Genomic DNA, 25,219 nt, shown 5'->3' with positions numbered 1-25,219 from the left:
ATTAGAGAGAGAGAGCGCAAGCACGAGTAGGGGAGAGGGGCAGCAGGAGAGAAAGAGAATCCCAAGCAGCCTACATTCAACATGGAGCCCAACATGGGGGTCAAACCCATAACCCCAGGATCGTGTCCTAAGGCAAAACTAAGAGTTGGACGCTTAACTGACTGAGCTACCAAGGCACCCCTCCAATTTGTGGGATTTTAATTTTAGGGTCAAAATAGAGTTTAAGTGCTTAAAACTCTACTGCGAAATGGCTTAAGAAATATTTTATTGATTTTAATCTATTTTTTTAAATATACTGATATTAGCTAATTCATGTGTGTTACTTTAGGTTATGTTTACATCATTACTTCTGTCTATTGGCAATATTAAAATACTGTGAACATTTGTAAAATTAAATTCAGATCACTATGGCATTAGATGATTTTAACTTTTGAGTGTCTCATATGTCAAAAACAGAACTTTGTCTTAAACCTTTCCATTATCACAGTGGGTCCTTATCGTCTCCAATTGTTCATATATTGTTTTTAATTTTTTGAAGCCTCATTATCTTCTCATTTTTACATTCCTTTCAGATGAACCATTAGTAATAGGCTAAATTAGAAAGAAGACTTCTTAAAAAGATTTATTTATTTTGAGAGAGAGAGTGCACATACAAGCACATGAACAGAGGATGGGCAAAGAGAGGGAAAATCCCAAGCAGCCCCCATGCCGCCAGCGCAGAGCCCGATTTGGGGCTCGAACCCGTGAAACTATGAGATCATGACCTGAGCTGAAATCAAGAGTCAGGTGCTTAACTGAGCCACCCAGGCACCCTTAGAAGGAAGACTTTAAACCAGCTATTCTAGAATGGAGGAATTTCAGGGGTGGTGGTGGCAGTAATGTTTTTTATTATACAGTAGCTTAATATTGTATTATCTCTGCTACATTAAGCAAACCAAAAAGACACATAACAAATCACTAGAAGAAAGCCTGACCAAATCAAACCTTCTGAAAGCAGTTGTTAATATAGGGTCAAACTGAGTGAAGTTTTCTATACTCCAGCAACATGGTAGTGAGTCTGCATCCCGAATGGTGTGCCCCACTTATGGTACATTAAAAGCATAATGGACAACCAGAAAGATGCCTCATTTTACTTGTTTAGCTCTTTTTTTTTTTTTAATGTTTTTTATTTATTTCTAGGAGAGAGAGAGATAGCGTGAGCAGGGGAGTGTCAGAGAGAGAGGGAGTCACAGACTGAAACAGGCTCCAGGCTCTGAGCTGGCAGTCAGCACAGTGCCCGACGCGGGGCTCGAACCCACGAACCGCGAGATCATGACCTGAGCGCAAGTTGGACGCTTAACCGACTAAGCCACCCAGGCGCTCCTTCTTTAGCTCTTTTGAAAGATTTTTAAAAATGTTTGTCTAGGGTGCTTGGGTGGCTCAGTTGGTTAAGCGTCCAACTTCGGCTCAGGTCATGATCTCATGGTTCTTGGGTTCAAGGCCCATGTTGGGCTCTGTGCTAACAGCTCAGAGCCTGGAGCCTGCTTCAGACTCTGTGTCTCCCTCTCTCTGTGACCCTCCCCTGCTCACGCTGTCTCTCTCTCTCTCAAAAATAAATAAAACATTAAAAATTAAAATAATAAAAAAATAAATAAATGATTATTTATTTTGAGAGAGAAAAAGAGTGAAGGAAGGCCAGAGAGAGAGAGACTGAGACAGAGAATCCCAAGCTGGCTCCATGCTGTCAGTGTAGAGCCCAGCATGGGGTTCCATCTCATGAACCATGAGATTGTGACCTGAGCTGAAATCCAAGAGTTGAATGCCTAACCGATTGAGCCACCCAGATGCCCCATCTTGATTCCTTTCGTATATACTATGTACATGCAGTCCTTCATTTTCTTAATAATCCTCAGAAAGGGTTTGAGTTTTTTTTCCTTTGCTTTTCTTGAATATCTTTAGGCATTTATTGGAAATAATTAAATATTCAAAGCATGAATTATTATCTATATATACTTTAAATCATAAATGAAATAGTATTTTAAATTAAAAATGCTGCTTTACCTCCCTTTATTTCATGAACTAGTTTATTCAGATCTTGACTAAATCTTAGACAGCATTTTTTCCCACCATTCCTACCACTTTCTGGGTCATCTAATAAATAATATTCCAGAGCACAACATACATATACTTATCTAATGCATTTAAGATGTACACATTTAAGATCATATCGGAGTCCTTCATGAAACTTTTACTAAAAATTGAGGTCTGGGTAGCAGAGGACAAGTGTGTATGTGGCTTAAATTATCTTATAAGTGTTTTATGATTTCCAGGATGACTGAAGTGATCCTTAAAAATGCTTGTTAGTTAGCAGGAATATCCAGTGCTACAATGTTTTACATCTATTTGTGACCTCGATATGCCTCCCAAACTATCACTGTTAGAGAATGCTAGACTAATAGGTCTTCTCCAAACAATATTTTGTTGTTTAAAATGAAGCAACTCCTCATTAAAGGAAAGAGTCTATGTGGAATTAAACATAAAGTGACACCTTCTTTTCTGATGGATACTTTTGAGAAAGCACTTGACTTCTATTTAGAAATATATATTACCTAGCTGTATTATACATTTGAACTCCTTAAAAAAGAAGCCATTTAATACAGTTGACTCTTGAACAACATGAGTTTGAACCGCGTGGGTCCACTTAAATGTGAGGTTTTTTTTCAATAAATACAGTATAGTACTGTAGATATAGTTTCTCTTACGATTTACTTTTTTTTAACATTTTTTATTTATTTCTGAGAGAGAGAGAGAGAGAGACAGTGTGAGCAGGGGAGGGTCAGAGAGAAAGGGAGACACAGAATCCGAAACAGGCTCCAGGCTCTGAGCTGGCTGTCAGCACAGAGCCCGACGCAGGGCTCAAACCCACAAACCGTGAGATCATGACCTGAGCCACCCACGTGCCCCTCCTATGATTTTCTTAATGTTTTTTTTTCTTTCTTAAAATTTTTTTAAATTTATTTTGAGGGAGAGTGAGTGAGTGAGCAGGTCAGGGGGAGAAAGACGGGAAGAAAGAATCCCAAGCAGCCCGACGTGGGATCATGAGATCATGACCCAAGCCGAAACCAAGAGTTGGATGCTTAACTGACTGAGCCACCCAAGTGCCCCAACATTTTCTTTGTTTTAGCTTACTTTATTATAAGGATGCAGTATATAATACATACATAAAATATATGTTAACTATGTTATAGAGAAGGCTGTGGTCATGAGTAGGCTATTAGTAGTTAAGTTTTGTGGGACTCTAAATATGTACGTGGAATTCTGACTGTGTAGGTGGTTGGTGCTCCTATCCCCCATGTTATTCAAGGGTCAACTGAACTTTTATTAATGATAAAGTATGTAATACTTCCTCCATCTTTTATGTTCACCTTAATGTATGAATAGTGGCATTTCCTATTTCATTATCTTTTTTCTCATTAATTTTTTTATGTAGATCCTTTTGATTTGAATCACAATCTTGGAGCTGGATTATCAAGGAAAAGTAAGTTGCTTTGTTTATAAATGTTAATGTGGTCTCTTTTCCTTTTAATCCATCTAACTGAGCACTTAACTCTTTTCTTCTCAGTGACAAATTTTATAATGAAAGCATTTATTAATGGTAGAAGAGTATTTGGTATTCCAGTCAAAGGATTTCCGAAGGACTACCCCTCAAAAATGGTAAGCGTCCATTGGAAATACCAAAAAACAATTCTAAAAGCCTTTATTGGGGCACCTGGGTAGCTCAGTAGGTTAAGCGTCCGACTTCAGCTCTGGTCATGATCTCAAAATTCACTAGTTCAAGCCCTGCATCAGTTTCTGTGCTGATAGGTCAGAGCCTGAAGTCTGCTTCAGATTCTGTGTCTCCCCTCTGCCCCTCTCCCACTTATGCTCTGTCTCTCTCTCTCTCTCTCTCTCTCTCTCAGAAGTGAATAAACATTAAAAAAATTTTTTTTAAGTTTGTTTGAAAAATAAAAAATAAAAGCCTATATCAAGCACCTAATTGGTACATATTACTCCAGTAATAAATACTCTGAAAGTCTGGTGAATCTGGCCAAGGTAAACAGTTGCAATACAAAGTAATCCCTAAATTCTTTTTTAAACCATTCTAGTTCTGAGGCCATTTATCAGGAGAACAGAGAGAAACCGCCAGAAGTGGAATTTGGGTGGGATAATAGACCTTTTGGCACTGGTGCTTTTCCTTGGTGGCGCATGTAAATGGCACTGCTGTTCCAGCAGCATTCAGCTCTGTGCCAGCCTCTGCCAGGCCTGGCTCGCACAAGCTGATGATCCTCCACCTCCTCATGTGAAGTCTAGATCTTTCAGTCTACTTGAGAGCAATACATTTCTTAGTGGGACTAGGAGAGAGAGCGCATCACCTGTGCCGGCAAGCTCTTTGGTGTCCTATAACCTGATGCTCAAAATTTTTATGGAACCGGACTCATTAAAAACAAAACCAAATTGCACTACAAAAATTCCCTTCAGTAAGCGAAAAGGAGGTTATTAGGAACTAGAGGATTTTCTGTTAAAAATAATTCTTTTTCCTTCATTAGTTTTCTCAAAAAAGACTTTTTAAATGAGTCTTAAGTATATGAGTGTACTAAGAGTGTGGGTATATACTCAGCATTGGATCACATCTGTACATCTCATGTTGGTTAGATATGCCATGGCTGTCCTTTACCAAGGCTTCTGAAACTTGACCCAGCAGATCCTCTCAGGGGTTTTGTTCCTGGGGATTCTCATTCAGGAGATCTAGGGTAGGGCCTAAGACTTGGATTTCTTGCAGGCTCTCAGGTGGTGCCCAGGCTCCTGGTCCTTACCATAATTTCAGTGGCAAGGAGGCATCACTCCAGACATTGTCTTTCCTTTCTTCTGATATTTTTTCTCCAAAGCCAGAGCAAAACAGAGCAACAGCTCATAGCTCCTTTCTTTTGCTGTACATAATCCGTGTAATGCAAATCATAATCCTCAGTTTATTGGGTTTTAGGCTTTTCATTTTATGAGAAAGTGAACCCTTTGTACCTAGCCTCAGCTCCCCCCTAAGTCCTGGGGAAGCCGACTCACAGGCATGCGTAATGCTCTTATAAGTGTCCTGGAAAAACAGGCTCCCTTTGTGGTTAGGGTTAAACCGTGGGCTGCATGACAGAAAGGAATAAACCAACATGAAGTTTAGGTAAAACTATCCTGAAGCAGTGTAATAATCATTATTTAAAAAAGAGGTTTCCAATTGATACCTGGTTAGCTGTTGTGTTTTGACCTCACAATAATCGTTCATAGTTTTTTTAAAAATATTTTTATTTATTTATTTCTAGGAAAGAGAGAGACAGTGTGAGCAGGGGAGGGTGAGAGAGAGGGAGACACAGACTCTGAAATAGGCTCCAGGCTCTGAGCTGGCAGTCAGCACAGAGCCCGACGCGGGGCTTGAACCCACGAACCGCGAGATCATGACCTACGCGAAAGTCGGACGCTTAACCGACTAAGCCACCCAGGGGCCCCTCGTTCATAGTTTTCTATATGTATGTTCCACTAGGAGTACTTTTTTGACCCTGAAGTGCTCACTGAAGGAGAGCTGGCACCAAATGATAGATGTTGCCGAATTTGTGGGAAAATTGGACACTTCATGAAGGATTGTCCTATGAGGAGAAAGTAAGTCAGTGTTCAAAAGGGGTGGTTCTGTTTTTTTCTTACTGTACCAATTTTTAAATGAGGGTCTATTGTAACGGAAAATAAACTTGTATTAAATCCAGCAGTTCTCAGATAAATGATGTTTTACACTGAATATGAAGTGATTTAAAACATGCCTTTAAGCACAGTTGACCAGTAGTCCCTCAGATGTCCAGATGACAGTCTTCCAGGCCTGATCCCCTTTCCTCATTTTGGTCACTGCCCTAGTCGTTACTCAGCCATTCAGCCACCAGCCTCCAACAGGAATGAAAGAAGAAATGAGGAAAGTAAAATGAGTTCCTTCAGGGCATCAGTGACACTTCAGTGTACAGGAGCTGGGCTGTACCAGACTCATGTGCAGTGTATTGCCAGATGGGACCCTTCACTTGTATGCAGTGTAACCCTTAATAATTGCTGTGGCAAAGCCACTCAGTTTGGTCACCGTGCTTTCTTCTGGTGATGTTTGCTGTGGGGGGGAAGGGGGGAGAGGGGAAGTTTTGGTTGCTTCCTTGGGACAGACTGTTGTTTTGGGTGGTGTGGTGGTCTTAGCTGGACAATAATGCTCTCATTTAAAAACATGCTACTTAAAATAAGGCATCATCTGGAATTTGAGGCTCTTATTTAGTGCTTTGGTTTTTTATTGAGATAATAGTCACTGGTCACTGATAGGGCAAGAAAGAAATGTTTTTAACATTTTAAGAACATAAATCTTCTTCTAACCCTTGTTCCCTTGTGAACTGAAAGTTCCATAGCTCGAATTTCTAGTGCCTAATAAAGAATGGGCCGTGGAGTTTCCAGAAACCACCCCAAGGCTAATTTGAGCTTCATCACGTCCATAACACAGTAGGTACTAAACCAGGGAGTTCCGCTAACTGCAAACACCTGTTTTATGGCACTAGAGTCATTGTGAAAATCAAACAGAAAATCTATGCCATCACCCTGAGGTTGCTTCTTGATAGAGGAGATGGAGTTAAATTTGTTGAATTCTTGTTTTTCCCTCTGACACTTTCTGTTTCCAGTTATCTCCCAAACCTGGAGTGCTCTTAGTATTTTGTCAAGTTTCTGTTTAGAGTTTTCCTACTGGTGTTATATATCATCTTCTAGAGTGAGGCGGCGGCGTGATCAGGAAGATACCCTGAACCAAAGATACCCCGAGAACAAAGACAAGAGGGGCAAAGAGGACAAAGACATTCAGAACAAGCACACAGAGAGGGAGGGGTCAATGAAGGAAGATAAGCCTGTGCAGTGCACGCCTCAGAAAGCCAAGCCAGTGAGGACGGCTGTCGACCTGGGCAGAGAGAAGATCCTCAGGCCACCAGTGGAAAAATGGAAGAGGCCAGATGACAAAGACTTAAGAGAAAAACGTTGTTTTATTTGTGGAAGAGAAGGGCACATTAAAAAGGAATGCCCGCAATTTAAAGGCTCTCCAGGTATGGATACCAGTCATACCTCGATGTTTGCACTCGCATCTCAAGGGAAACCTCTCTTTTAAAGTCCTCTACTATTTTAGATCTATTTATTTCTTTAACAAATCTACTTACTGAAGAAGATTTCATTTTGAAGAAAGTGAACCCTCTCTCCCCTTTAATTCTGACCCTCTGTATGTCTTAAACTTACTCCCGGTTTCATTTCTAGAGGCTTATAAAAGTCACTCGATTGACTTGTCTAAGATTATCAGGGAATGGAAAAACCCAGTCATCCCCACTGCCTATAAAATGTAGTCTGAGTGACCAGAAAACACGCTGCCGCCTGAGCTTCGCTTCTCAGTAGGTGTACTCTGGAAGTGGAAGCACTGACTGGCCGTGGGGGAGGCACAGCTGAATTCTCTCATTCCCTGGGCTGTGATAGTGAGCCACTGGTACTGTTTGTTAACTGTGTACATGCACGTGCCTAGGAAAGGCACCAGAAGGAGCCCTGTTACACAGTGACTGGTGGTTCAAACTGCGGAAGAGAATTATGGAGGATGTTACCATTTTAATACTTTCCTGCAGCGAGCATAGTTACTCTTTTGATGAAGAAAAATAGATGACCAGTCCATAGCTGAAAATCATCCATACTTCTTGTCCCTTTGAGTTGTTGGATTTGCACTGACCCTTTCTATTAAATGGGTAAAGTGTCCACTGTGGGCATCTTTTTAACAGACTGTTAGCAGTGGGGGTAACTTCCATGTACATATAATAAGTTAGGATTTACAAAATGGTTTACACACCCCTCACTTTGTTTCTCAGAACAAACCTGAGAGAGTGGATGGAATCTGATTGGCGTAGAAAAGAAACCCGGGGAAGTCATTTTTTAGATTAAAGCAGTAACCGTTCGTGTACCTGTCCTCAATTGCATATGCGTATGGACAGGGGGAAAAAGTCAGCACTGCTGACAGTTCCTTTAAAATACTCTACGGTCATTGTCCCTGGAACACTAGTACCTCTCTTCCGTTTTATTATATCATAGCAGCAATATAGTGTCTCTTTTTTTAAAGACAAAATTTTTAGAGCACTTATTTTTTTTAAGGAGCTTTATATGGAATGTATATTTTTAAATTATTTAATTATTGGTTTTAAAATAGGACTTCGGTGTTTATGGAAGTTACAGCTTGCCCTACTTCTAAGGAACTCAGACAAATTTAAATTCAAACTTGTTGGGCCCTGACATGGGATATATCCCAGAACTTTTATAATCATAAGAGGTAAATCTATTTAAGAGAAGATAATAGCCATAGCTAACATTCACTGAGTCAGGCACTATTTTAAGTACTTTACGTGGGCAATCTCTTCTGATTTTCTCCCCAGCCCCATGAGATGTGGTATTGATAACCCCAGTTTACAGATGAGGAAACTGGAAACAGTATAGATAAGACGTAATGAAGTTCTACTTAAGTTACTTTTGTAGACCCTTCTGAAGAATGGGTGGTCTGTGTTTACTAGTAGCATGAAGCACATTATCATCATGCCCCTCTTGGGTACAACGCAGAGGTGAAGCGATGCCTCTGCATTCCCCCAGCTTTGATGGGTTTCTTCCTCCCAGTTGGTAGCAGGTTCTGCACTGTCTACTAGTGAAGCTCTCCAAGTAGAGCAGCGCTTCTGGAAGGCTACAGGGGCAGCAGGACGTGAAGGAGAGCCGGAGGGGTCCTGGGGCAGGGATGGGTAGATGGGAAAGGGAGAGTGGGAGTAGAGCTTAGGGCATTTCCTCCAGCAGCGACTCAAGGTGAATCAGTTGCTTCTTCCTGTCCGAAAATTATGCTGCCCCATCTCGTTTCTTCAAATACGTGATTTTGTCCACGCAGTGTACTAAGTGGGAGCTTCTGTCACATCCACAGAAACTTATTCTGTGAAAGTTTGAAAACAGGGCTGCTGCTTTCATTTTAAAGTGAGAACAAAAAGTGCTGATTTTTTCCTCAGGTATGTCTAAATCAGATTGTGTGTTTGGATCCCCTTCTCCACCTAGCCCCTTGAGACCAGCTGGCACCTTTGCTCAGGTAAACCTAGCTCAGACCTGAGCGGGAAGTCCTTGGCTCATCTGTCCAGCGCACACTTGCCGAGTGCTAGCTGCTCTGCGCCAGGCCCTGAGCAAGATGCTTGGCCGCACCAGGCCCTGGCCTCTTCCTTCTGGCTAACCCTTGCAGCTCCTCCCTCGGCCCCCCGAGCAGCGTGTAGTGAGGTTTGCTGGGCACCGGATGGCAGGGGCGCTTCCAGGCTTCCTGAGTCTCTGTTCTGCTTTTCAGTTAACTTGCAAAGTTCTGCCTTACACATTCCTAATTTCAGCCCTCTTTGGATATGGTTACAGTGTTAAGGCTGTTTCAGATGCTCTTCCTTTCAATTTTGTAAACCAGTCTATTTCATTTTTTAGGCAGTGCTTTTACATGAAGACAAAAAGAAACAAAAAACAACCATATTTTTGAGTCCCCAGTCAGGTATGTGGGTTTTAAAAAAACAAATATGTGTTATTTTATTTACTGCATAGTTTACCACATGCCTTTTGAGATGCTTCCTTTGACTATATGGTTTTAACAGGGACTGGACATCAGAATCACTTGGGGAACTTTTACAAAAAGAGTTGCCCTGCCCCCACCCTTCAGTGGTGAGGCTCAGTCAGGCCTGTGCTATCGGTGCTCTAAGGTGATTCCTCTGTCATCCCTGAGTAAGAACCATACCCTTTAATTATTTGTTCCTCTTCCACACTTTTTGTTTCTGCTTTGAAATTGCCACTGTCTTGTCAGCAGTATATTCTCCTCATGAGACTATTTGCCATACACAAAAGTAGGAAAGAAAGAAGTTGTTGGCCTGAACTCCTCCCTTCCTCTTTCTCTCTCTCTCCCCCTCACCCTTTTCCTCTCCCTCTCCTCTCCCTCTGTCTCCTAGCTGCGTCATTTATTCATTCCTTCAATAAATACTGATTAAGCCACCACCCCTCCCTCTCTCTCCCGCCCAGCCTCTAAGCACAGAGCATGGGCCTCAACACTGCTGATACAGTGGTGGACCAGCAGAGCCCCTTCTCTCATTTACTCCACATCCTTTTCAGAAGAGAGACGTAACTATTCCCTATGGCAACAGGGGCCAAGACTCACAAGCAGGGACGGAGAAGGGAATGCTGGATAGGGATGTGGCATCTCTGATGAAGTAACATTTACGCAAAGAAATCAAAGAAGGGGCGAGTCAGGGGAAGTTGGAGTTAGCCTGTTATCACAGAATGAAAACCACCGTTGTACCGCCATGTCACTGAGTGGTGTGAGCAGGGAGGGGTGGTGGGAGGCGAGATCAGGGTCGACAGCAGCACTGGCAGGGATGCATTTCATTCTCTCCAGGAGACTGATGGCTGCTGGAGGGTTTGGAGCACAGGCAGTATTATGGGAATTCTGATGGCAAAGGTTCCCATTGCAAAAGGCTGGGCGGAGGTGAGGGCAGCAGCAGAGCCACGAGAGGCTCATGCTGGAGCTCAGGGGAGAGCCCTTGCTGGCTCACACTCGGCGGGGAAAGTAGCGGGGGACATGAGGGCTGGTCATGCTCTGGATATGCTGAAGGTGGTCCCAACGTGGTGTGTTGCTGGGTTCAATGATTGCATAGGACAGAATGAACCAGAGATGACGCTGAGCAATTTTTGGCCTGAGCAACTAGACTAGAGGTGGGACTTCCTGTGCCAAGAAAGAGGAAGTATAGATTTGGGGAAGGAGTCCAGACTTAGCCATGTAAGTTGGACTGCCGGGTGTCCGGGTAGAGATGCCAGGTAGCCAGTGAGATGTACTAGCTGAGCATTCAGAGCAGAGGCCTAGGCTGAAGATAGAGACTTGAGTATTGTCAGGGCAGAGAGAGTTTGAAGGCCTGGTAGGAGTGGGGTCACCTTGGAAGTAAATGTAAAACGAAAAGAGAAAAGCATGTAGAGCCTCAAAATAAACAAAGAAGACTCACAGAAAGCAGTCAGTGAGGGAACAAGAGCGCCGGCTCCTGGAGTCCAGGGGAGAAGGGGCCTCAGAGAAGGGCTTGGCCATATGTGGGAACTGTTGCTGGGAAGACTGGGGCGGTGTAGGCTGAGCAGTAAGCATTGCATGTGGCAGTGCACAAGTCATCAGGGACTCGGAAGAGGGCACTTCCTCTGGAGTGGACAAAATCTGATTGTGGGAGTTTCTGGGGAGAAAAGCTGGAACCAGTCTGGGCAACCAGACCTCCTAGCATCCGTTCTGGCACACAGGCCTGTGGACAGGTGCTCAAAGAGAGGCAAGATCAGGAGGCTCTGAAGGCCTTTCTCTGGTGTTTCAAGAATGCTTTTGGTCTAGAAAGGGAAGGGGAGAAATTGAGGGGGATGGGGTGAGGAGGAAAAACAAGGTAACTTTAATATACTGAGGAACTTTTTTTAGCTTTTTTTTTTTTAGTAAGAAGGGATGAAACTCTAAACTTGATACAAATATTCTGAGTTTTGGCCTGAAGACCTTGTTAGTAACTTTGCTGTGTGTGTGTGTGTGTGTGTGTGTGTGTGTGTCGTTCAGTAAAGTAGGTTTAAAGAAGGGAAATTATATAAGCAAATAGAGCATGTGTAGTCTTTTTAACTTGATTGTACAGTTTCTGAGAAAAGTTTCTGAAATTTTAAAACTTCATTGATATAACTGGACATTTTTGTATGTAGGGTAAAACAACTCACATATTTTATGCTCAGTCCTTATATGTTGTATATGTAATGTGTGCACACTGTTTTTAGATTGGAGAGAGACTGTGTTAGTTAGAATGTGAGAGATAAAGCTGTCTCTGCCATCACTGAGAAATAGCACTCCCATTTCTGGGGCCACCTTCTGAGCCCCGCGGTAGAGAGAGCACCTCCTTGCGCTCACCTACCTGGCCTGAAATAAGCAGCCGTGTGCGGCGACCTCACCCTGGGAAAGCAAAGAGAGGTCCAGGAGGGGAATGTTTGGTTGTCTCTACTTTGAATGTTGTTAACAAGAGAAAAATTAATGGAATAATTAAATTATTTAGCTACTTCCATTTCTGTCAGTATGAAGATGAATTATCTCAAGTATATACAATAATCTAATAGGATTAGCCATTTTTTTATGCTATCTAGGAGGTTTTTTTTGGTTTGTTTTGTTTAATGATTGGAGAAAACATTTAAAGTGGCATCATATCTCTTTATAATTACAACTTAAGAGGCATGGGTGTTAGGTTGGTAGAGTAAGGTCAGGTAATTCAAAGAGAAAGAATCAGAAATCTTGAGAGAATTACTCCCCTTACCTAAAAAGGGAATGGTCTGCAAAAAGGTAAACTCAGGAGGCTCTATGAGAAAATATAGGAACAGCTGTTTCCTGGGAAGATGTAATTGTTCTCATCGAAATGCATGAACATAAGAACAAGAAAAGTTCTGGTGGGAAAACCCCTAAGACCAGATAGAAGTGAATGGGAACGGGACCCTATCATGAGCTGATTTGACGGACAATGAGAATAACCATGAAGGACAGAGGACGAGGGTGACAAGTGGCCTCTGAAAACCACGTATGGGAAACAGAGCCACTGCAGTTTATGGGATCACTTCCCATAGAGCCTCTGAGAGTTTGAGGGTCACAGAATTACTGTACGTAAACAAGCCAAAATAGTGTTGTTTTTACAAGATTCAGCCTTGAACACATACTTCCAGAACATTACACATAGGATAAATACCAGTCCTTCCTTTGTCAAGATGCTGCTACTTTTGCCAAGGTCAGGGTGTTGAAGAACATCACCTCTGCAGTCAGATTGCAGGATGTGGTTTGTAGCTCTTTGATCTTGAAAAACCTGCTTAGCCTCCACTTGACTCAGTTTCCTCATCTGTTTCAAGGGGATAATCATACCTGACTTGCAGGGATGTTGAGAATTCCATGTAAAAGCACTTAGAGCAGCACCTGTGTGTAGCGAGCAGAGCAGAGGTTTGTAGGGGTGGTGATTGCGTCAGTACTCTTACACCGCGTCCATCAGCCTGGCTCCTGCTGAAGGCCTTCACACATCTTGAAAGTAGAAGTTTATTCTGATTTTATAAATTATAAGTGGGGGAAGAATACAGATGTTGGACATCTGGACATATACCTGGAAAAGGCATTACCAGTTGACAATACGGATTTCTGTAATTATCTTCTGCATAAAGAGCTTACATATTTATAAACATTTTGAGCAACTGTAAAACTTAAAACTTGAATTTACTACTGAAGAAAAATTATTACAATAAACATGTCTATTTCATACCAGAAAAAAAATAGAAAACATTTATGGGTGGTTAAAATCAATCTTAATTAAACTTTTCAAGTAAGTACATGACAACTGTTAAGACTTGTCAAATTTACCCACAGTGAATTTATCCAAGTTATCTATATTATAAATCTGAAATATGTCTCAACTGTGAGTAGTATTAAATTTCCCCAGAGCTGCACTTTTCCACAGTGCCCAGGTAGCCCCCCAGCAAACCGCTTTGGGGACAGCCCCTGTTCTTTCACATTAGCCTTATTGGCTGCAGGCAAGAGACCAGCTTCTCTGGGCTCCAGATGTCTCATTTGTACAAGTACTGACAACACCACTGAGCTCATCAGACCCTGAGATTCAAACACCCAGCCCATAATAAGTACTTAGCCAAGTTCTCTTTCCTGACTTGCCATTTCTTTCTACTAGAGTTCTTAACTCCCAAATGAGAAGAGCGGTGAATAGACAATTCCATGAATTCCCTTTTTCTTCACTATGACGGACGGACTTCCCTGCACCTCTCACACACACAGCTAACACAGTGCCTTAGATGTCCCTTGAGTTTTATTGATAACAGGTGTACTCATTTTGAAAAAACAAGGAAGACTAAATAGGAGAGTAGTCAAGAATATGAGCTTTCAAGTCAGACATACTTGAGTTTGAAGTACAGCCCAACCATTTGCTGGCTTACCAATCCTCTGTGCCTCAGTTTCCTTATTCATAAATTGGGGCTAACACCTCACAGAGCAATTGTAAGCATTAGTTTCATCTACATAAAGCCCTTCACACAGCATCTGGCACATACTATCCCTCGAGTTAGCACTGCCTTGTTACTGGAGTAAACAACACCTCCTGTCGCACTGTTCCTTACCTCTTATGACTTACAGGACAAATATATACTGGAGGTTTAACAACAAACAGGAGTATGTGGAGGTTGTGGAACCAAGTCATCAACTGATTTTTGTGCTTAAGTGAATTACTCTGGTTTACATGTAACAATGTATTCAGTATGAGAATCTCAAAAACCTAACACTTATCTATTCCTTAAGCCTCCCCTGTTTTGCAAAGAAAATTACATTTCAACTAAAAGAAAATCTGTCTCTTCATTTATTCCATTTTAATCTCATGGTTTGAAATCTTAAAAACTGGAGATGTTTTAGGAGATTGGTGGTATCTTTTCTCCCTCATGATGATATATATTCTATTAGAACTTTTTCCCTTGACCAGAATTTAAAAGCCTACTAATTAAAAAAAAAAAAAAAGGTCTTTATGATAGTAAATTTAAAATAATAGAAATAAGGGCACCTGGCTGGCTCAGTCAGTAAAGCGTGTGACTCTCGATCTCAGGGTTGTAAGTTTGAGTCCCAAGCTGGGTGAAGGGATTACTTAAAAATAAAATATCTTGAAAAATAAAGCAACAGCAGTACCTTTGTAAGCAATATGGGGAGACCTGATTGTTGAGTACAGATCATTCTTTTTGATACCCTTCTTGATATTCTAGTATGTGAATATGCCATTATTTATTTAACATTCCTTACTAATGGACTGTTTTCAAATATTTGATATGTCAGTGTCCTCCAAAACTTCTTTTGGTTTCATAGTCTCCCCCAAAATGGAGAAAGCCCATACCTGTCATATATTTTTAAGTTGACATTTAAATTTTTCATCAGAATTGCAAAGCATGTGATGATTCCTGGGGTCTTTTAAAATAAATATTGATATTTTAAAATAAAACCTATCAATTAGTTTTAAATGTATCAAATGAAATAAATATGCTTTTTCATATGAGCAACCATTCATTTACAGCTGTTTAACAGGCAGAAATTTCATATCATTTTACTTTCCTCCTTGAATCCCTTTGTTTTACTTCTATCTTAAGGTGGTATATTTTTATCATATATATTTCAAGCATTTTAGGAGTGCCCAGGTGGCTCAGTCGGTAGAGCATGTGACTCTTGATCTCAGGTTATAAGTTCAAGCCCCATGTTGAATATAGAGATTCCTTAAAAATAAAATTTTAAAGGCACCTGTTTGGCTCAGTTGGTTAAGCCTCTGACTTCAGCTCAGGTCAAGATCTGCGGTTCATGAGTTCCAGCCCCACATCAGGCGCTCTGCTGTCAGCACAGAGCTCTCTTTGGATCCTCTATTCCCCTTTCTCTCTGCCTTCCTCTCTCAAAAATAATAGATAAATGTAAAATTTTTTTAAATTGATATCTTTAAAAAAGATTCAAGTTCCAGTATTTTATTAATCAGCCTATCCTACTCATCTGTAACTATTTGTATATAAATTGAGTTTTTAATCTTTGTATCAAAGTATAAAAATTTCTTCTAAATTGAGCTTTTGCATTAGAATATATAATTGATCAAAACAAATGTTACAAAGTTTGATTAAAAATGACCTTTTTATGGGTGAATTTTTTTTTTTTTTTGCGCAAGTCAGGGAGAGAGGGCAGTGGGGAAAGAGAATTTTAAACAGGCTCCATGCTCAGCATGGCGTCGGACATGGGATTTGATCCCACACTTGTGAGATCATGACCTGAGCTGAAATCAGGAGTCAGATGCTCAACCAACTGAGCCACTCAGGGGATCCCCAAATTTTTATATTCACTTACTGAACATGCCTGCCATTCAATGAGATAGATGGGATTTCTCCATGCATTCATGTATGGGTGGATCAGTACTACTTATTGCAAGAATCAAACAATGCTCCTTAACTTTTTTTTTAATCTTTTGTTTTTATAGTTGGTAACCATTGAGAAACCTCAGTAGTCTTTATGATATTAAAAATAACATAATTTTTTAGGGAATGGAAGATATTTTACAACAGTGCCACTCAGTTATTGTCATTCCTTTTTAAGTATATAACCAAAAATTACATAGTAATGTATCATCAAGGTAATTTTATGAAAGCTAAACATTTGGGATTTTTATTAGAGGCATCACACTGACCACAGATAGCAGCATTTCATTTGCTGTCCTGCCTCCTCAGGCTTTTTCACCCCAGATCTATATACCACATTAAGATTTGGTTGAGTAGGAAAACGTACCACTCTTTTTTAAAGTAGGAGAAAAGCTATGTAAGAAAGACAGGTGTGCCTCCTGAGAAACAGCCCAAAAGCCTTGACCTCACAGACATTCTCAGAAGGAATCTGTGTAAACATTGAAACACTGCTGTCAAGCCCCTTCAAGCTCCCTGCCTGCTTGTCCTGTTCCGTTGGCTCAGGAATACACTATTTCAGGTTTCAATACCACTGTTTATATAAAACTCCTACCAGGCATATTCGCCTACTTATTTCCTCAGGATAAATTCCTAGTCAGAAGAACAATAGATTAAAAATTATGCACATTTTCACAATGATGCCAGCAATACCAAAATGGGGTTGTTGACAATCCCAGGTAGTCCCTGACAGCCTATTTCCCCTACCCTCACATCCCGGCAACAGTCTTTTTTGTCAGTCAGCTTGTATTCTCCATTGAAGGCTCCTATTTTCATTTGTATTTCTTCATGTTTTGGTGTTTGTGTTTTTTAATTAGGGTATTCATCCTTGTTTCCCAGCTCTGTCCACATAGAAAGCTATTCGTGTTTTGTCACATGTGTTCTATCGTTCACTGCTACCACCCCCGTTTATTATTCTTTCAGCCTCATTTATGATTCATTTTGCCACACAGTCACTTGCTTGTTTGGTTTAGTAGTTTGATCTAGCCTACTTCTGGTCATTCCAAGTCATGCTTATAGTTTTGTAAATTTCATGTTCTTCTCCCTGATTACATGCAGGTTCATTCACATTTTATTTCTAGTGGTTTTACATTTTTACATGCACATTTTTTATATGAAATTTCTTCAGGTTTGAGGAGACTTACTTTTATATATAGGGAATGTAATAATAAGACTGCTAGTACTTCTTAGAAAAGAGTAGTTTCTGAACATTTTGGGAAAAATGTAAAGATACAAATATAAGCCATCTACTAGAGAATGGAGTTTATTTTTTTCACATTTTCTTTTTAATCTTTTTTAAATAAAAGATCATTAAGATGGTACAAGTCCCCTTTGACTACCATCCCGACCCATTTCCTGCATCGTGTCCCCTCCACCTGAGAAGTGTCTGTTTTTAAACTTGCATATGTAGCCTTTAACATATGTGTCCTTGGTGAATTTTTTAATTTAAATGCTGTATTATACTGTGTACTAAGAATGTTCTACAACCTGCTTTTTCATACCTATTTAATGAAGTAATTTTGAAATTTATATATATTGCTATTTATACATTTAGTTTTATTTTCTTTCCAGTATTCCATGTATGAATACAGAATATTTTATCCATTCCCTAACACATGAGCATTTAGGTTGCATTTGTTTTTTTGTTATTATAAACAGTGCTGTAGAGAACATTCTTGTCTGAGTCTCCTTGAGCATATATATGAGCGGTTCTATAGTTTTTATACCTAGAAGTCAAACTGTTGAGTCATTGCATATGTGTATTTTCAAGTTATTGGTTGAAATAATTGCCTCTCCCACCAGCAAACCTGATGGGTGAAAAATATTATGGTGTTGTTCTAATGTATATTTTCTTGACTCTGGTGATGCTTTTGATTATTGACCAGTTGAATTTATTCTTCTGTGAATTCCCTGTTCATATCATTTGCCCATCTTACATGTTTGTTGACCATTTGGAGTTCTGTGAAATCTCTGTTCCTATCATTTGCCCATTTTCCTGTTGCATTATCGTTTCCTTATTAATTTGTAAGTGTTCTTCATTTTTCTGAATACTGTTCCTTTATTATATATGTTCTATGGATCTTCCTTTAGTATATCTTGTCTTTTAACTTGTGTCTGTTCCCATTCCAGAGTTTTAAATTTTAATGATTGACTTTCCATGATTGACTTTCCATGATTAGTTTCCATGGTCATGTGGCTCAGTGATTTTAGGGTCATCTTTAAGAAATTCTTCCCGGGGTGCCTGGGTGGTTTAGTCAGTTAAAAGCATCTGACTTCAGCTCTGGTCATGATCTCACAGTTTATGGGTTCGAGCCCCGCGTTGGGCTCTATGCTGACATCTCGGAGCTTGGAGCCTGCTTTGGATTCTGTGTCTACTTCTTTCTCTGCCCCTTCCCCACTCGTGCTCTCTCTGTCTCTCGAAAATAAATAAACATTTAAAAAAAATTTTAAAGAAATTCTTCCAAGATATCTATCTCATCTGTATTTTCTTCTAGTACCTTTAAAACTTGTCTATTTAGATCTTTAACCCATCTGAATTGTGTGTACAGTATGAGGTGTAGTGATCTAAACTTGTCCCTTGAATGAAAAGTCTATCCTTGATGCTTTGGGCAGTTCAGAATATCAAAGATTTGTTGCCTGTAGATGAGTAGACACTCTAGGGTATAAATACTATAGGAAAATACTTTGCTTCTTCCTGACTGATAGCACTCATTTTTCACTATGAGGTGATCATCTAGAGGCTATGCTTTGAAAAGTTTGCTTCTTGGGTGCCTGGGTGGCTCAGTTAGTCGGTTAAGCATCTGACTTCGGCTCAGGTCATGATCTCATGGTTCGTGGGTTCGAGCCCCGTGTCAAGCTCTGTGCTGACCACTGAGAGCCTGGAGGCTGCTTCAGATTCTGTGTCTCCCTCTCTCTGCCCCTCCCCAGTTTGCGCTCTCTGTCTCTCAAAAAATGAATAAACTTTAAAAAAATAAAAGTTTGCTTCTGTGGGGCATACATTTCTATTTGCGTGCTTAATATGTTTACTTTAGAAGATGTAGATAGTTAAGCAAAATAAAGAAAATAAAAGCCATTTATACTTAATTCTGGAGCATAATTGCCATCAAGGTTTTGGAAGTTAAATCTTCCCATCTTTTTATATCAATACACTAATAATGGCTAACATTTATTGAGTACTTTGTGTGCCAGGTATTGTTCAGTTGTTTTACTTGTGTGTATTCATTTAGTATTCACAATAATTCCAATTGGGGTAGGTGTAAGGGCCCACATTTTACAGATAAGGAAATGAGACACCAAACATGATTGATGGGATTTTTCATTTGTTTTTAATTTTTCATTTTATGAAAATAGTATTCATGTGGGTTTACAACTTTTTATGTTATTAATTGTCCTATGGATACCTCGTTTTTGTTACTCATGTCACAAGTTTTGGACATTTATTTGCATACTTCAATTTTTATTAGGTTTCAATGACTTAGCAATTCAGCAAAATTTCTACCCACCTCTCTGTCCTTCTGATCTTCCTTCAAACAATTTGGTGATCAAAAGTTGTTTTAATTTGCATCTCTTTAGATCACACATTGATACTGAATGTTTGTTACATATACTCCTGCTTTTTTTTTTTCCTCTTCCCAAAATTGCTTTTTATTTGCCCAGTTGAATGTTGGTGTTCAGCTTTTCCCTATTGACTTGTAAATTCTTTAGTAGGAAGCCTGGCAAGCCTTTTTCATAGGTAACTTAGGAAACTTCATTACTTCTTACACTTTGACTCTCTTATTTAATTCTGTACTTCATTTGGAATAATGTGGAGAGGAAAGGATATGTTGTAAGAAAGATACCTAACTCCCTCCTCCTCCCAAAATACTTATTTGCCACAGTACCAGTTATTGAACAATCCATACTTTACCTCATTGGTTAAAAATGCAACTTTTGGTATATACTACTTTTTATATGTAATCACTTAAGTATTTCTTAATTTTCTTATTTCATTGATCTATTTCTTTATGCTCCAGAACAAGACTTATTAACCATTCTGTAGTATGCTTTTAATTAGTAATCTACATTTCTGTCCTTCACCTGTAAATATAATAAATTTTCTTTTTTCCTTTTATATCAAAGTTATTGCTAGAGTGTGACCATCCACAGGTTCATATCCACAAAGTAGTGATGCAAGACATTTCTTTTTTTTTTTTTTTGAGAGAGAGAAAGATAAAGAAGGAGAGAATGCGAGCAGGGGAAGGGCTGAGAGAGAGAGGCAGACAGAATCTGAAGCAGGCTCTAGGCTCTGAGCTGTCAGCAGATGCGGGCCTAGAACCCACAAACCGGGAGATCGTGACCTGAGCCAAAGTCAGATGCTTAAGCCACTGAACCACCCAGGCGCCCTATTTATGTCTAACCAAGGAAATTTTTTGCAATCTATTCTGTGTGGTTGTAAACGAAGACACTGATCTATGCAAAGCAGAGGTTTTGAAAAGTCCACTGACCTTCTGCACCAATATGGACGTCACGAACACGCCAGTGTATTAGAATGAGGTCACTCTAGCAACTTGCCTGCCTCTATTTAGAAAGAATTTTGACTAGGTGTGTGTTTAATTGATCATGTTCCATACGTGCCTTTTTTATACCTAGCTTGCTTATTCAATTCAAAACAAGTGACCACTGCCAGTCTGAAAAGTTTCTGTATATAATTAATAAGTAATTTTATTACTTTTTGTGATAAAGTGAGGCTTGTTTTATTTATGTTGGGTTTTGTTCTTTCCCCCCCTCTAGGTAGCCTTTCCAGTAAATATATGACTCAGGGAAAAGCCTCAGCGAAGAGGACCCAGCAGGAATCATGAGGGAAGGAAAATGCAGCACTCTAAATGGCCACTCAGGTGGTCCCATTCACTTTGAAATTAGGTTCATTTCACAGGACACAGCAGTGTAGATCAGGCTTCTACTTAACATTCAAGGGAAATGTCAGGTTGTTTTTTTTTAACTTAATGAAATTGTTAACAAGGAAAAAAAAATTTACTGGAGTCTTAACCTACCACAAATCCCCATAGATGTAAGGATTTTAATAGAAAGCCATGATGTATGTATTTAAGCCAGGTTTTATTTTTTTTAAGCCAGATTTTAAAAAAAAGTGTAATTGTGGGCCAGTATTCAGTGAATACAATTTCATGGTTTTTAATTCTCTCGGAGCACACTAAAAATGGTGTGCTGATAAATCCCTAGTAAATTACCCTTTATTCCACTTATAAATGCCTTTTTTGTTTTGCAGAGGGGAGATTATATTTATTGTTGTTTACTGAATCCTTGTGTGAAAGCATATCAAATATGTGTGAACTGCTACTACTGTATTTACGATTTACAAACCTATTTCACTGGTATTTGTAGAAGTGATGATGCGAACATGAGTACCTATTTATGTGAGCCTTCTGGGGATCAGCAGCGCCCCCGAGGGGCTTTTTTTTCCCCCCTCTCTAATTTTAAGTTGACACAGAATTACTATGCTCCTAAAAATGAAGGGAAATGAATAGTCCTGTTTGCTGCTAAAAACATTTTCAAAGACAAAACGACAAAATACAAGTGCTTTTTACATTTTATGATACTCTGAAATTAGGGTGGAGAACTTTTAAAACTCCCTGAAGATGAAAGAGGCCATCTCTGCCAATCACAGGTTTGGTTGGTGTCATTTTGGACTGGAGCCCTCTTGGAACCGTTTCTCTAACTCCACAAGTCCTTCCAGAAGTACTACGTGGTCAGAACTATGCCTCGGTTTATTTATCATTTTGAAATAAAATCAGAATTTCAACCTGTAATTTTATCCACGTTACTTTCTAGCGAGAGTTCTAATTTCATGAGGAAACCAGATGGAGGGAGGGCAGTACAGATCTGCTCCTCTTCATCTCCCTCTCCTTGTGCTCATGCCTGCTGCTGTTCATTGGCCCCACTGTGCGCCACGCTCTGGGAATGTGTGGAGGAGAGGCCCAGACTCGGGGGCATGGAAACAGACAGGGCTGCTGTTTGCTGGGCAAGCGATCGCAGGTAGGAGAGGGCTCAGAAAATAGACATCTGTGAGCCCTTCTTTTCACCTACGAACGACATATTCCAGTTAAGGAAGAATCCTGTCGAGAGTAACTATAGAATTGGGCACGTTGTGGTAGAAAGGGTTAGCGATTGTTCCTTGCTCAGTTTTAATGAACCCAAACTCCTGAATTTAAAGCATCAATTATGTACACTGGGCCGAAGCTGCTCCCTGTGACTTTCCTCATCTGCTCCTCTTCTGATTCTCTTGCCTTCAACTTGAAAGTGAGCTTGACTGGGCACATGACTTCTCTCCTTGTCACACTTTCTTTGTAAAGCTTATTGATGCAGTCTTCTGACTTTATAGCAGAAATCAGAGACCGGCCTAAGTTTTATTCCCTTGTAGGTTTTATTTTTCTGTCTGGATGCTTCAGTGTTTGTTTATCCCTTAAGTTTTGTGTCCGTGACTTTTGTCTGAAACCAAAGCAAATCCCATGTATCTCCCTAGCCCAGTTTGGTTTTTTGGTGGTTGGGTTTTTTCCATCTTGGGAAAGTATGTGCTTAATTTTTTTTCTAAAAAATGTTTTTATCTTTTTTCAGTATTCCTCTTTCTCCTCCATGCTAGGAAAACTTTTCAAATATAATCTACAGATTTTTGGTGTCCTGCTGTTTGCTGTTTCTCACATGAATTTTGTCATTTCATTTATAATTGTCTTCAACTTACTTCAGCCACCTTCCATTTCCTCTCATTCAAGTTTATTTTTATTATCTTCCTTTTCATGGAAACCAGGTTTTCTTATATCCTTTAAAGAATGTTAAAAAGCTTCCTACATTTTATTCTAATTTCTGTGGTAGATTTCAGTCCCTCACACTGGATCAATGGGACAGTGACCAGGGTTTACCAGCCCTGGAGGATGGATTCTTTGCTCCCTTGATGTGAGCCTTGTCACGGCCCCTCTCAGCGCCCCAGCCAGGGGACAGGTGCATCTGCTCCATGCTGAGGCCAGCCCCTGGGGCACAGTTATCGTTCAGACGCAGCTGGCCTGTTTCTCCGCAGCTCCACAAAGCCACCACTACCAGTTCTCCTTTCCTCTTTCTCTCAGGAACAGGAAGATGAAATCTATTCTTACAGCCCCAGTCTACATGTTTTAATCCCTTGCTCAGTACGTACAGTATCAACAACGTGCACACTTTCTGAGATGTTACTAAAATGTTCTGACATGACTTTAGTTTTCATCTTCAAATGTGTTTCACAAATGGTTCTATTTAAAAAAAAAAAGGGGGGGGCGCCTGGGTGGCTTAGTCGGCTAAGCGTCCGACTTTCGCTTAGGTCATGACCTCGCGGTTTGTGGGTTCGAGCCCCGCGTCGGGCTCTGTGCTGACTGCCAGCTCAGAGTCTGGAGCCTGTTTCAGTCTGTGACTCCCTCTCTCTCTGACCNTTGCTGGGCAAGCGATCGCAGGTAGGAGAGGGCTCAGAAAATAGACATCTGTGAGCCCTTCTTTTCACCTACGAACGACATATTCCAGTTAAGGAAGAATCCTGTCGAGAGTAACTATAGAATTGGGCACGTTGTGGTAGAAAGGGTTAGCGATTGTTCCTTGCTCAGTTTTAATGAACCCAAACTCCTGAATTTAAAGCATCAATTATGTACACTGGGCCGAAGCTGCTCCCTGTGACTTTCCTCATCTGCTCCTCTTCTGATTCTCTTGCCTTCAACTTGAAAGTGAGCTTGACTGGGCACATGACTTCTCTCCTTGTCACACTTTCTTTGTAAAGCTTATTGATGCAGTCTTCTGACTTTATAGCAGAAATCAGAGACCGGCCTAAGTTTTATTCCCTTGTAGGTTTTATTTTTCTGTCTGGATGCTTCAGTGTTTGTTTATCCCTTAAGTTTTGTGTCCGTGACTTTTGTCTGAAACCAAAGCAAATCCCATGTATCTCCCTAGCCCAGTTTGGTTTTTTGGTGGTTGGGTTTTTTCCATCTTGGGAAAGTATGTGCTTAATTTTTTTTCTAAAAAATGTTTTTATCTTTTTTCAGTATTCCTCTTTCTCCTCCATGCTAGGAAAACTTTTCAAATATAATCTACAGATTTTTGGTGTCCTGCTGTTTGCTGTTTCTCACATGAATTTTGTCATTTCATTTATAATTGTCTTCAACTTACTTCAGCCACCTTCCATTTCCTCTCATTCAAGTTTATTTTTATTATCTTCCTTTTCATGGAAACCAGGTTTTCTTATATCCTTTAAAGAATGTTAAAAAGCTTCCTACATTTTATTCTAATTTCTGTGGTAGATTTCAGTCCCTCACACTGGATCAATGGGACAGTGACCAGGGTTTACCAGCCCTGGAGGATGGATTCTTTGCTCCCTTGATGTGAGCCTTGTCACGGCCCCTCTCAGCGCCCCAGCCAGGGGACAGGTGCATCTGCTCCATGCTGAGGCCAGCCCCTGGGGCACAGTTATCGTTCAGACGCAGCTGGCCTGTTTCTCCGCAGCTCCACAAAGCCACCACTACCAGTTCTCCTTTCCTCTTTCTCTCAGGAACAGGAAGATGAAATCTATTCTTACAGCCCCAGTCTACATGTTTTAATCCCTTGCTCAGTACGTACAGTATCAACAACGTGCACACTTTCTGAGATGTTACTAAAATGTTCTGACATGACTTTAGTTTTCATCTTCAAATGTGTTTCACAAATGGTTCTATTTAAAAAAAAAAAGGGGGGGGCGCCTGGGTGGCTTAGTCGGCTAAGCGTCCGACTTTCGCTTAGGTCATGACCTCGCGGTTTGTGGGTTCGAGCCCCGCGTCGGGCTCTGTGCTGACTGCCAGCTCAGAGTCTGGAGCCTGTTTCAGTCTGTGACTCCCTCTCTCTCTGACCCTCCCCTGCTCACGCTGTCTCTCTCTCTCTCTCTCCTAGAAATAAAAAAAAAACATTAAAAAAAAAACCTTTCCTGAATGGAAAAAATCCTGGGTAGGTAGGTACATCAAAAGGGTTCATAGTGCTACAGACAAAAAAAAAAAACAAAAAAAAAAAACAATTGTTGACAGGAAAACAGAATTCAACAAACTTCAATAGAACTGTGAAGAGGTGTTCAGTACTTTTTTTCTTTGAAAGCAGGTGTGTTTGCACAGCAGCA

At 40.4% G+C, this 25,219-nt stretch overlaps 1 protein-coding gene across 6 annotated transcripts in view; it reads left to right on the top strand.

The window, feature by feature from the left end:
* The window catches only part of TUT7 (terminal uridylyl transferase 7), a 61,683-nt gene extending 39,805 nt beyond the window's left edge, over positions 1 to 21,878 (top strand). For 4 of the 6 annotated variants that reach the window (XM_077749475.1, XM_077749471.1, XM_077749473.1 and 1 more), the window contains 7 exons: positions 3,470 to 3,517; positions 3,602 to 3,693; positions 5,543 to 5,658; positions 6,781 to 7,106; positions 9,072 to 9,148; positions 9,520 to 9,583; positions 20,845 to 21,878. In XM_077749475.1, the coding sequence (XP_077605601.1) occupies positions 3,470 to 3,517; positions 3,602 to 3,693; positions 5,543 to 5,658; positions 6,781 to 7,106; positions 9,072 to 9,148; positions 9,520 to 9,583; positions 20,845 to 20,912 (791 nt within the window). In that variant the 3' untranslated portion in view covers positions 20,913 to 21,878. The remainder of the gene's footprint in view (positions 1 to 3,469; positions 3,518 to 3,601; positions 3,694 to 5,542; positions 5,659 to 6,780; positions 7,107 to 9,071; positions 9,149 to 9,519; positions 9,584 to 20,844) is intronic. The other 2 variants (XM_077749476.1, XM_077749474.1) reach the window with 2 other exon arrangements.
* Positions 21,879 to 25,219: the final 3,341 nt, after the last annotated feature.

The sequence above is a fragment of the Crocuta crocuta genome, unplaced genomic scaffold (genome assembly GCF_008692635.1).
Source record: "Crocuta crocuta isolate KB4526 unplaced genomic scaffold, BGI_CrCroc_1.0 scaffold99, whole genome shotgun sequence".
NCBI lineage: Eukaryota > Metazoa > Chordata > Mammalia > Carnivora > Hyaenidae > Crocuta > Crocuta crocuta.
This window is presented reverse-complemented; position numbering and strand designations above follow the sequence as displayed.